Source organism: Centropristis striata, chromosome 3 (genome assembly GCF_030273125.1).
Source record: "Centropristis striata isolate RG_2023a ecotype Rhode Island chromosome 3, C.striata_1.0, whole genome shotgun sequence".
NCBI classification, from domain to species: Eukaryota; Metazoa; Chordata; class Actinopteri; order Perciformes; family Serranidae; genus Centropristis; species Centropristis striata.
In genome coordinates, this window is record NC_081519.1 from 4,670,719 (window position 1) to 4,682,922 (window position 12,204).

The 12,204-nt window shown below is 39.8% G+C and overlaps 1 protein-coding gene across 1 annotated transcript in view; it reads right to left on the minus strand.

Moving 5' to 3' along the window:
* LOC131968384 (semaphorin-3F-like) overlaps nucleotides 1-3,565 on the minus strand; it is an 80,789-nt gene extending 77,224 nt beyond the window's left edge. Inside the window, exons 1-2 of the mRNA XM_059329221.1 lie at nucleotides 3,099-3,565; nucleotides 749-902 (exon numbers count right to left, since the gene is read on the minus strand). Of these exons, the coding sequence (XP_059185204.1) occupies nucleotides 749-860 (112 nt within the window). The 5' untranslated portion in view covers nucleotides 861-902; nucleotides 3,099-3,565. The remainder of the gene's footprint in view (nucleotides 1-748; nucleotides 903-3,098) is intronic.
* Nucleotides 3,566-12,204: the final 8,639 nt, after the last annotated feature.

The window sequence follows — 12,204 nt, forward strand, 5'->3', positions numbered from 1 at the left end:
TTATCGTGAACGATACGATATGGCACACCCCTAATGGCTTCAATGCAGTGATTTGAGAAACCTTCAGTTTCCATTCAGTGTTCCCAACCGTTCAAACTGAGCTGATATCTGTAATGTGGTGACCTCATGACAGATGCTTATAAAAGTCATCTTCAGAGGCAAAGGTACTATAAAACCTCGAGAGCTTTACATAGGCACGACGACCACGCCGGCGCTGGAATGACAAAGCACCGGAGACTGCACTGCTGAGACCTATTTTAACAGGACAGTTCGACACACACAGGGTCTCATGTGGCACTGGCAAACATTCATAACATGCTGGATCTGTGCCCCGAGTGTGTGCCCAGCCAAGTGTTAAATCTGACTTGATTTCAGAAGGGAGCCGAGGTCGCACAAAGGCCTGTTTTGGGGGACTGATGGCAGCCAGGCGATTAAATGAAGACATATTCTCTGGTCTTGAATAGTCGGGACAATCAGCAGCACATCTCCTCGTCCCCTCTCATCACGCCTCTCTCACACAGACACACAATCAAACTCTCTGTTAGGCAGTTAGGGAATACACGCAAGTCTTGCCAAGCCCTAAATTCAGCTAGTGCCAATAGTTTACCCATAACAAGACCAGAAATAAAGGACTGATGACAGGAGCAACCATTACATTTATGACCACATCCTCACAGAAACACAGAACTAAACAAACTGGGTCTCACACACACACACACACACAGAGCAAGTATTTTGAGTGCCTTACCTTTGAAGGACAGGAAGATCCTGGGAGCAGAAAGGGGCTCGTTGGAGAGTGGCAGCGCCCCCGATGATAAGGCCAGCAGGGCCAGTAGCCAACAGAGTTTGTCCCACAACATTGTCCCTCTGTTTGTTAACAGAGCAGAAGGAGAGTCCAGGAGCTGAGGGACAGAGAGAGATGGCCGTCAGACAATAAGCCTGCACTTCCACCTCACAAACCAACTGCAGCGACCACTTCTCCGCCACTGAGACACACTGTAAAAAAATATGTTTAATTTACGGTAAAATACCGGCAGCTGCGGTTGCCAGAACTTCACCGTAAAAAATACAGTGAGTGGGTTTTCTACTGTCACTTTTAATGTAAATATCGGCAAAAACTGTTATTTAGACTGAATAATCCTGTTGTTTTTGGGGTAATTGTGTCTTTTTGACATTATGGTATTTATCCATTAATTTTACATATTTTTTTCAAATATTTTTACAGTTTAAGTTTTGTTCTATTCCTTTATTTACGGATAATTAAGTGTCTACTAGGGTAATATACATTTTTTTTTATTTTACGCCCCATTTCTGATGCTATTTGACAGTGTTTTACTGTAATTTCTACAAACATTTTTCACAGTGTACATCGTGAAGTCAGTTTGGTACTGGAGTCGTACACTGACACACAAAGCTAAAAACTGTATCTGTTATGTAGCCCTCTATAACAGCTGTGCAGTGGCTATTGGGTGGATTTCTTATGGAGGAATCTAAATGTTTAAAAGGACAGATCACCCAAAAATACATATTTTTCCTCTCACCTGTAGTGCTTTATACCAGTCTAGATTGTTTTAGTGTGGGTTGCAGAGTGCTGGAGTTATCAGCCATAGAGAAGTCTGCCTATTGATTATAATAGAATATATAGCACTAAGCTTATGGTGCTTAAAAATAAATTTGAAAACTCAACAGCAGCGTCTCTTTCCAGAAACTCAAGATAATCATCAGACCTTTTCAAGATCTCCAACACTCATCAGCTCACACCAAAAAAAAACAATCCAGACAGATAAACAACACCACTTTAAAGAGGACATGTATTTATGCTCGAATTCGGGGTGAACTGTCCCTTTAAAATATTGACCATATAATTCTATTAGGCTGTGAAATACAGATCAAGTAACTTAACCTGAACCATAAAACCTGCAAAAGGAACTCAGCATTGATTTTCCATCATTGCTAGTAGGTTTTTTTCTGATGAATCCCTCACTGTGGTCTCCTAGCCGCCCACAGTTATTCCTGCCTGTGTCTGCTTCTGTGTGCTGTGGGGGCAACAGCGTGAATGGACGGAGTCTCCCTTCCAGCTGGGAGAGGCAGAAGGAGCCACCACACCTCTGCACTCACCGCCGAGCCTCACTTTTCATGCATATGGACACAAAAAGCGTGCAACTAAAAGAGTATTTTTATTAATATCGTGCAATAAGAGCAGACTTTCATATGTAGTGCACGGGTAAGCCTGGCGCGCGCTGACAGTGCTCACATCACAAAGCGCATCAACACAATGAAAGCCACAAAGGGAGCTGAAGTTAATAATATCCCCATAAAAGGATCTGAAGACGCTCCAAGTTATCGGCGTGCGTGCACAGTGTACAAAAAGGCTTATACAATGAACTGACAGAGCCATGTTTGGAGACAATAAAAACAATTTTAGCGGGGTTGTTTTGCTGTAATTATCCATGCATGGCACTCGTAAACGTGGATCAGAGTCTGAGAGGTCAAACTGTCAGTCAGGGTTTAAGATCAAGTTCCACACTGATCCCCTGAAGGCACAACTCCAAAGAAGACCGTTAACCAAAATAAAGCGTGACTGGGCTTTGAGTTATGAGGGCATGAACATGAACCACGTGTCATTTAAAAGAAGATTTTAAAATTGGGAAAAGTAGCACTGAGGACTAGTTGCAGGCGATCAATCACTGTGAACAGCAGATTAGGAAGATATTTCACATGCAGCAAAAACTTTGTCCACCAAATATACATGCACACGCACACAAACTGCTCTTTGCTCTTGCAGTATTTGTATTTGCTCATTTAAAACTACCTCCCACGCGCCAAAGGAGACGCACATAAACATAAATAATGCCGAATTGAAGTCTGTTGCTTAAAAAAAAAACTACTGCAAACATTTACGGGAGAATTATTTTCACAGAACTTTTAAAACACATGTTGATAAATATGCTTTAATCTTGCACATGCAGCATGCATCATTGCTTTTTGCTCGACTCCACCAAATGTGGCTTCCCACTGATTTATGGGCACATCTGTCTCAATACAAATAATTAATCTGACTTGTCATGAATCAAAACAGCACTTGCATTATGCCCTACCTTCTAGTTCCGTCCAGTGAATATTGTGATAAAGCTGGTCAACATTTAAAACCATCCACCCCAGATCCTTTGAGCTCCTCTGCCCGCACGCAGGAGTATCAGTGTATCCGCGGCAGATCCTGCACGATTATCCCCAGAGCCAAACAAAGCTTGGATTTAAATTAACTTGACGCGGCCGCCTTAACTTGAAGTGATCTCTAAATCGCATCAACAGATTCTGTATTTTCCACTGAAGGAGGTCAGAAAACAAAGAGTTTGTTCCCGGAGAAAGAGGAGCGGAGAGAAGCGTTTACCATGCGCAGCGGCGCTCAAGTGTATAGTGCAGGAAGGCGGCTTGTGCAGGTGGATACACTGAGGTCTCCCGGCAGTGGACACACCCATGGGGGAGGGAACCTACCTTAGCATCCCTCCGCCCCGAAATTTAGCACAGAACAAATCTGCTCCGCATCTTCTCTCATTCCAGGAAGGCTACAGAGGGAAATAAAAGGGATAAAAGACAAACTATGCATGGAGTAGGGCAGCTGGAGGAGATGTGGAGATGTCATGTAGTTTTAACAGCAGGGGGAGTTGTACAAAATGTGCTGCTACAGTCATAAAAATGCTCCCCTTATAAATTAGACATGTAGGCAGTGGCGGTTCTAGACCAATTTTACTGTGGGGGCCAAGGAGGGCCCAGTGTTTAATCAGAGGGGCACATTAACACGTGAAAAAATGGCAAAGATGATATTTAAGCATTCAAAATCTTTGAATGTCTTGAAAAAGATACAAAATGACCAAAAAAGACACAAAATGAAAAGACAGAATAACAAAAAAAAAAAAAACCCACAGAAGACGTAAAAATGACAAAAAAAGACACAAAATGACCAAAAAAAGACACAAAATAACTAAAACAGACACATAAATGACACCAATGACAAAAAAGACACAAAATGACAAAAAAAGGACAAAAAAAGGACACAAAATAACTAAAAAAGACACAACAAACAGACACAAAATTACCAAAAAAAGACACACAAATGGCCAAAAAAGACACAAAATGACTTACAAAGACACGTAAAGACATGAAAAGGATTCAAAAATGGACAAAATAGCCCAATAAGACTCCAGAGAGTTAAACTATTGTACAATGTTCACATTCTGGGTTCGTTTTGTGTACAATGAGATATTGTTTGAACAAAAAAAAGGTTAGAATTGTTCCATTGTTATATATTGTTATAAATTGATCATTTTATTATTAATTTGACACAGGGGCCACAGCAGGGGCCAAAGGCTTCTTCACAGGGGCAGTGGCCCCTGGAGGCCCCTGTGAAGAACCGCCATTGCATGTAGGTTTTAAAACTGGGTTTGAAGGAACAATTCACCCTGAAATCAAAAAGCATGTTTAACTTTAACATGTAGTTCTTTATTAGATTGTTTGGTGCCAGTTGCTGAGTGTTGGAGATATTGGCTGTCATGATGTAGAATAGAAGTAAATGGCTTATGGTGTTTAAAAACGCATTTAAAAAACTAAACAGTGATGTCTCTTTCCAGAAATAATGACCTGGTAACTCAAGATAATCCACAGACATAGCTTTTAGTAGTTTCATATAGTAACAATTTTTAGTCTATCTCACCTATCCACCATGTTAAGGGTGCATCTGGATGAGATGCTTGGGGCCAAATGCAACTTCAAAAATACAACTTCCCTCTAGAAGTCCTGGTATTTATGAAGGATGCAAAGATGAAAGTGACATCACAGAGTGTAAAGCCAAAAGAAAGCAAGATATGGAGTAGAAATAACGACAAAGTCCACGTAGGGCGGGTGGGAGGGGGCTGGACTTTTCCCCAGTGGACCGTGTGAAAACAAAGCTTAATATTGTTATTTGAAGTACACTGCAAAAAAAGAAAAGTTGGGTGAACTCAATCTTTCAAGGCAACAAACTTCGGTTACATTTTAAGTTGGACAATTAAACTAAATATTTTAAGTTATGTTTTTGAGTTTGCTCAACTCTGAATTTCTCTGGCACGATTGTAACGCCGCTATGGATGTCAGCTAATGTTGTGACCACAATTTTGAGTTAGCATTGATACGCTAATGGCTACTCTTGTAGCTGTAACAAGCAGCGCCGCTAGCATCAGTTAGCCGCTGGCGTCAGTTAGCCGCTAGCGTCAGTTATAGCCGCTAGCGCCAGTTAGCCGCTAGCGCCAGTTAGCCACTAGCGTCAGTTAGCCGCTAGCTTTCGCTAATGACCAAATTTCACAACAAAGAAATAAGAGTTATCAGAACTATTGTCCCTTGTTGTGAACCCCAACCTAAAGATATAAATAACAACAACTCACCAACTTGTTTTTGAGCAGACAACTGGCTTCATTTGTTGTGCTAACTTACATTATTACCCTAAATGTCAGTAATTTATATTTCTATATATTATAGTTTTATAGTTTTGCCAAATTAAATCGCTGTTTTAGGCCAAAAAATACAAGTTGGCTTTTTTGCAGTGTAACGTCACTTAACTTTGTACCTCACAATTTGCGTCACCAATGTAACTACCTCAATTCTGGCAATTATGTGCATTTATTTTACTTTTCCAACTTGTTAAGCCTAACCATGTATTTTTTACCCTAACCTTGCCAAAAATGTCCCAAAAAAAACTGTGACCATCCCACAACATTAAAGGTCTTTGTAATGAAGACATTATGTTTAGGTAGGAGGATGTGTTGTTATCCTGCCACTGGTTGGAGCGCGAATCTTGGAAACGCTCCTGTGGATCATATTTGAGGGGAGGAACAAACAACATAATTGGCCATATGGTTTGGGGGACCTGTTGAAAGTTACAGCTCAGCCAAAGATGCTTCCTTCCATCAGGTGACACAGTTGGCGGGTGTAGTTCAGTAGAAAGAAAATAGTTTTTACAGAAAAATTCCGACCAAACGGTCTGTGGATTATCTTGAGTAACTGGGTCCTGATTTCTGGAAAGAGACATTATTGATGAGTTTTTCAAGTCTATTTTTTTTAGGCACTTTGGCATTTTGCTTGCACCACAAGTGAAGTGCAACTCAAAACAAAACAATCTAGAATACTAAATACAGGTAAAAATAAAAATAGGTATTGTTCATTTTGGAGTGAACTGTCCCTTTAATGTCTATAAAAGAACTTGGCATCATATATTTGAATGTCTTCGCTCTGACCAGTAATTATCATATCACATCTGCCATATATTCAGACTTGGAATTTTGCTTTTTATTTTTCTATCAAGTGTGGGAACTTATAGTATAAGAGTTTGATTTGTTCCCCTGAAGTGATTCATATTATACCTAAAGCCTTTAGTAGGAATTATGCTGTTTGTTTTCATTGCCATTAGCATTCGTCTTTGTCAGATGTAGACATATTAAGATCAAGATTAAGATGAAGATAGATTAAAATAAACCAAGCAAAGGCGTGCTTTTTTGTGTAGCTGTCAAACAGTGAATGTCTCCAATTAAAATATCCCCATAATGACATTATTGCAGAATAAACAATGCAAAACACACATTGTAATTCAGGACACATGGGGACTTGTGTTAATGTGATTTAGACTTTATTTTTCCTGAGATAAGCAAAACTTAACTGTAACAAATCCACTGCCATGCAACCTGTGTCCAAGCTGCTCTTAGCTGTATGGTTTTAAACAGTGAACTCACATGTTTCAGTTCTGCGGGTGATATTTTTTTAAAGAGGGAGAGCTGTTCTTTTGAATGTCCAGGGGAAGCTTTTTGTACATGAATGCTTCAAAACGAGACTGAGGTCATTTCACAACTTGATTAGCGGGTGACTGCCAGCTACTGATATTTATTTGCTGACTTGTGCCAACATGGAGCAGTGCTGAGAAGCTTTCAGATGCCAGGTCTGAGCCAAACAATTGTTCAGTATCTGCTGGTATTGGCAGTCTCACAGTATGGAACAGTGTTTGCTTTTTGACTCAGACATGAATCACTTACTATATTTTGACTCAGGAGGAGAAGAAAGAACAACTGAGCAGACAGCGATTTCGGATGAGAAGAAACATTTTGATTTGATGCAAACAGCTGCTGCTGCGTGACTCTCTGGCACAACAGGAATGTGGTTCACATAAGAAACAGTTGAAAAGTGGCCAGATGGAGATAAGGTAGATTTCCTCCGACACCTCGACGACCTGACAGAGGATCACTGGCTCTCGCCTCCGAAAGACACACATTGACCACAAAATGATCAAAAAAGACAGAAAATGACCAAAAAAGACACAAAATGACCAGAAAAGACAGAAAATGACCAAAAAAAGACACAAACTGACCAAAAAAAAGACAGAAAATGACCCAAAAAAGAAACAAAATTACCAAAAAGACAGAAAACGACAAAAAAAAAACAGAAAATGACCAAAAAAGGAAACAAAATGACCAAAAAAGACACCAATTGACCACAAAATGATCAAAAAAGACACAGAATGACCAAAAAAGACAGAAAATTACCAAAAAAAAGACAGAAAATGACCCAAAAAAGAAACAAAATTACCAAAAAGACAGAAAATGACTAAAAAAAGACAGAAAATGACCAAAAAAGGAAACAAAATGACCAAAAAAGACACCAATTGACCACAAAATGATCAAAAAAAGACACAAAATGACTAAAAAAGACACAAATTGACCACAAAATGATCTAAAAATGACACAAAAAAGACACAAAATGACCAAATAACACACAAAATGACCAAAAAAAAAAGACATTAAGTGACCAAATATACTAAAACACATCAACACATGAACACTTTAACACAGTGGAGACAGAGCTGACTTCCAAAATGATTTGGTGACCCCCAGAAATCATCTCGCGACCCCAATTGGGGTCCCGACCCCAAGGTTGAGAATAGCTGCTTTATACTACTGATATACTTTATACTGTGATATTAACACCGATGTGTGTTTGCTTTTTGACTCAGATGTGAATCACTTACTATATTTTGACTCCGGAGGAGAAGAAAGAACAACTGCACAGACAGCGATTTCGGATGAGAAGAAACATTTTGATTTGATTCAAACAGCTGCTGCTGCGTGACTCTCTGGCACAACAGGAATGTGGTTCACATAAGAAACAGTTGAAAAGTGGCCAGATGGAGATAAGGTAGATATCCTCCGACACCTCGACGACCTGACAGAGGATCACTGGCTCTCGCCTCCGATAGGCATCAGATATTCATGGGCAAATGGAGCCTTAAATCTTTTAATCTCACTCGATCCCTCCCCTGATCACACTGGCTTATTTTGCTCCTTATCCAGTCAACGCAACGCAGCTGACGCCCAGTGTGCATGCTTATTACTCCATAAATGATAAATACAGTAGCCCAGGTTTAATGCATGTCTTGGTGACATAAAAAAGAAATAAAATCAGATAGGAATTTGCAGGATACAATGAGTTTCTTTCATTGACTCACGGCTGTGGGGCTACTGTTTCCTTTGTGTTAGTTCACAGGAAAGATAATGTTACAGTGACAAACCATAAAATCTGCACCACAGCAACACCGCCTGGGTGGTAATTTCACTGAAACCAACTTGTGTGCTCCATTTGAAGTAGCTAATTTGGTCGCGAATGACTTTGCATGTTTATTTTGTAATTTATCTGTCAAAAAATGTGTATGGTTTTTTATCTTTTTCCAACCTTCGTGTTGAGGGGAATAAATTGGATCCATAACAAAAGATGTTAAGCACCTTTATGCAAAATGAGAACAAAAAGATACCAGATCTCTGGCTGTGACTTTGAGTTTTCTGTCCTTTGAAAAGACGTCTTAGAAATACAATCATTACATTAGTCTATGCAAAAGAGGCTTCGCAGTGTGACTCCAGGCTTTGATGCTCATAGCACAGAAAGAAAGAGAGCTCAGCATCAGCATTTGCCATTAAAAGTGTTAAATTTCCCTTGATACCAGCAAAGAGCTCTGGGAAACAATTACCCCCACGCTGACGAGCTCACGCACATAAGGTGGAAGATATTCAGTTCATGTGAACCTCGGACGTTCTTGAAAAATCATCAGACTCTTTTTTTGCTCACACACTGCTTAACATATGCAGGTGGGCGTTTGTGTTTGAAGGGTGGTCTGAGCAGCAGACTGCACAGAGCCAAATAAATAACAACTTTCATAAATATCTGGAACACAGCTCCCAATTCCCCCCCGACTAACCCAGAATAAATCAGTCAGACAATAAAAATCTCTTTTCCCAAACTTCACAAATCAGCAGTTCAAACAATATCCAATCAAAACGCATGTTGACCAGCCAAGTTTAATAGTGTCATTACCAATATTCTTTTTGCCTCCCAGCTCGCATTTATTCCTTTTTTCTTTCCCCTTCTCTCCATCTTTTTTGTCTTCCCTCCTGTCTTGTAGCCAACAGCTGCATGTTGTTTCCTATATTTCTTTTTAATCAACAATATTATTCCCATCTTCAGGCCTCTGGTGGCCTCACCATCTGTCACTTGCGTGAGACAAGAGGAAAGCAATTATTGAATCCTGGCTTTGAGGAGCGCCCGCCTTCATAAAAGTCCCTCTTGCTTTCCAGTTTTTCCTCTAGCGTTGCTTTCTCTAGCAGCTATCTGAGGAGTACAATGTGAAAGATAATGTTGAAACCAAAGATCATCTTTGGATGCCAGACCACAGAGGCGACATATTCAGAGGAATTCTGCGGGAAATAAAGTGATGTTAAGGCGTTTTCTTATTCTGCAGAGGAGATGCCAGGTTTATAAATCTGAGTTTTAATACTGCTGGTGGGAGACTATATTCTTCTGTCTCTTGAGGAGTTTAAAGATGCTGTACACGACATTTAGAGCATATTGATTGTCTGCACGCTGCACTCAACATGGCGGTGCAAGAAGAGTGCTAAAAACAGCAACAGTGTGACCAGAAAAGACAGAAAATGACCAAAAAAGACACAAACTGACCAAAAAAAGACAGAAAATGACCCAAAAAAAGAAACAAAATTAGCAAAAAGACAGAAAATGACTAAAAAAAGACAGAAAATGACCAAAAAAGGAAACAAAATTACCAAAAAAGACACCAATCAACCACAAAATGTTGAAACCAAGGATCATCTTTGGATGCCAGACCACAGAGGCGACATATTCAGAGGAATTCTGCGGGAAATAAAGTGATGTTAAGGCGTTTTCTTATTCTGCAGAGGAGATGCCAGGTTTATAAATCTGAGTTTTAATACTGCTGGTGGGAGACTATATTCTTCTGTCTCTTGAGGAGTTTAAAGATGCTGTACACGACATTTAGAGCATATTGATTGTCTGCACGCTGCACTCAACATGGCGGTGCATGAAGAGTGCTAAAAACAGCAACAGTGTGGACAAAGCTAACAGTGTGAACCTGCAGTGTTTTCAGCAGTAATCACCAAATGAGTGCAGCAATTGGGTGACACACACAGGAACTAACGTGCACTAATATGCACTTACATGCATGCACATGTAGATTAGATTGGCTACCACAACAAAGTACAGAAGCTCGAATTACAAAACACACTGTAAAAAATAATCTGTTAAATTTACGGTAAATTACCAGCAGCTGTGGTTGCCAGAACTTCACCGTAAAAAATACAGTGAGGGGGTTTTCTACTGTAAATTTAAATGTAACTATCAAAAACTGAAATTTAGACTGAATATTCTTGTAATTTTTCATTCATTCACACATCATAGCAAATCTCCATTAACTTTACATGAAAATGTTATATTTTTACAGCAGAACTGTGAGTTTCCTACAGTTCATGACAGTAAAAGTAAAAATTGTGCTTTTCCTTGATTTACGGTAATTAAAAGTGCCTACTACGGTGATACACAATTTTTCATTTTACGCCCCATTCCTGATGCAATTTGACAGTATTTTACTTTAATTTCTACAAACATTTTTTACAGTGCACTCACAGGCAAAGTGACTTCATTCTTTCAGGATGCCATCACATGTTTACACAGCAAATATTTGTTTACTGCTATAATAAGGTTCTGAATGTTGTGTGCAGAAAATGCAATGTTTGTTACAGTTGTTACATCACTTCACTTCCAATGCTTCACTTTTATCAGCCAGACTAAACCTGCAAGTTTTACCAAAGCGAGTTTGACTCCAAGCTGAACAATTCTATTTAAAAATGTTGTCATTTTCCTGGAGGACATGAAGGCAACGCCGCATAGATTATTGTTATTGTTCATTCTCTGAGGAATCCTCCTGAGAACCACTCCACATTTATTTATCCACTGCAACTCTATAATGCATTACATTAACACTTGCTTACTGTAGAAGTCACTGGTGGTTTTCATGGAAACAGGTGCCAGCGGGGAATACAAATCCAGGCAGGAGAAGAGCAGAGGTCACTCTCTCATGTGAGTTTCATTACATACAATGAATTTTCCTCTAACCTTTTGCCATCGATGACTCCACTAACCATGGAAAGTAATTATTAACAGGCTGTGACAACCTTAACCTCTGTCTGCTGGCTCCACCACATGATGGGAAGGCAATTAACAGCTGTTCATTACTGATGAGGTGAAGAAACAAGTGCACCCGCTCACCGCTGTGCACATCTGCATGTACGCACACATCTAAATGACACAGGCAGATGTGAGTGCATACAATTGACTGTGCACATTACGCTAGCCACACACACACACACACACACACACACACAGAGCTAAGGATGCCATGACACACAGAATGGCCCTCAGCGCTCTCTGAGGGACACATCGTTTGTGTAGAATTTAATGAGGGAACATGTACTCATCCCTCCACCTCACCGGGAGAGCTGTTACCTTTTGGTGTGATAAGATATTAAAAATTCACACTGTTTCTGCAGCGCTTTGACTAGTATGGCAGCACGCTCATTAGCATTTAAATGGGAAAAAGATAACGCCACACTTTGCAGAGTTATACCTCCATCACAAAGCTGGCAGACACATGAGAAAAACTTGAATCAGGCCCTGAAAACTTTGGCTGTTTTTACACACCTGAGAAAATGGAAATAGTTGCATCTTATTACTAATGTCTGTCATTATCTGTTTTATTTTGCTTTTATACCTCATGGATGCTATAATTAAGTCAGTGTATCTAACTTTTAGAGATACATTTGACACAAC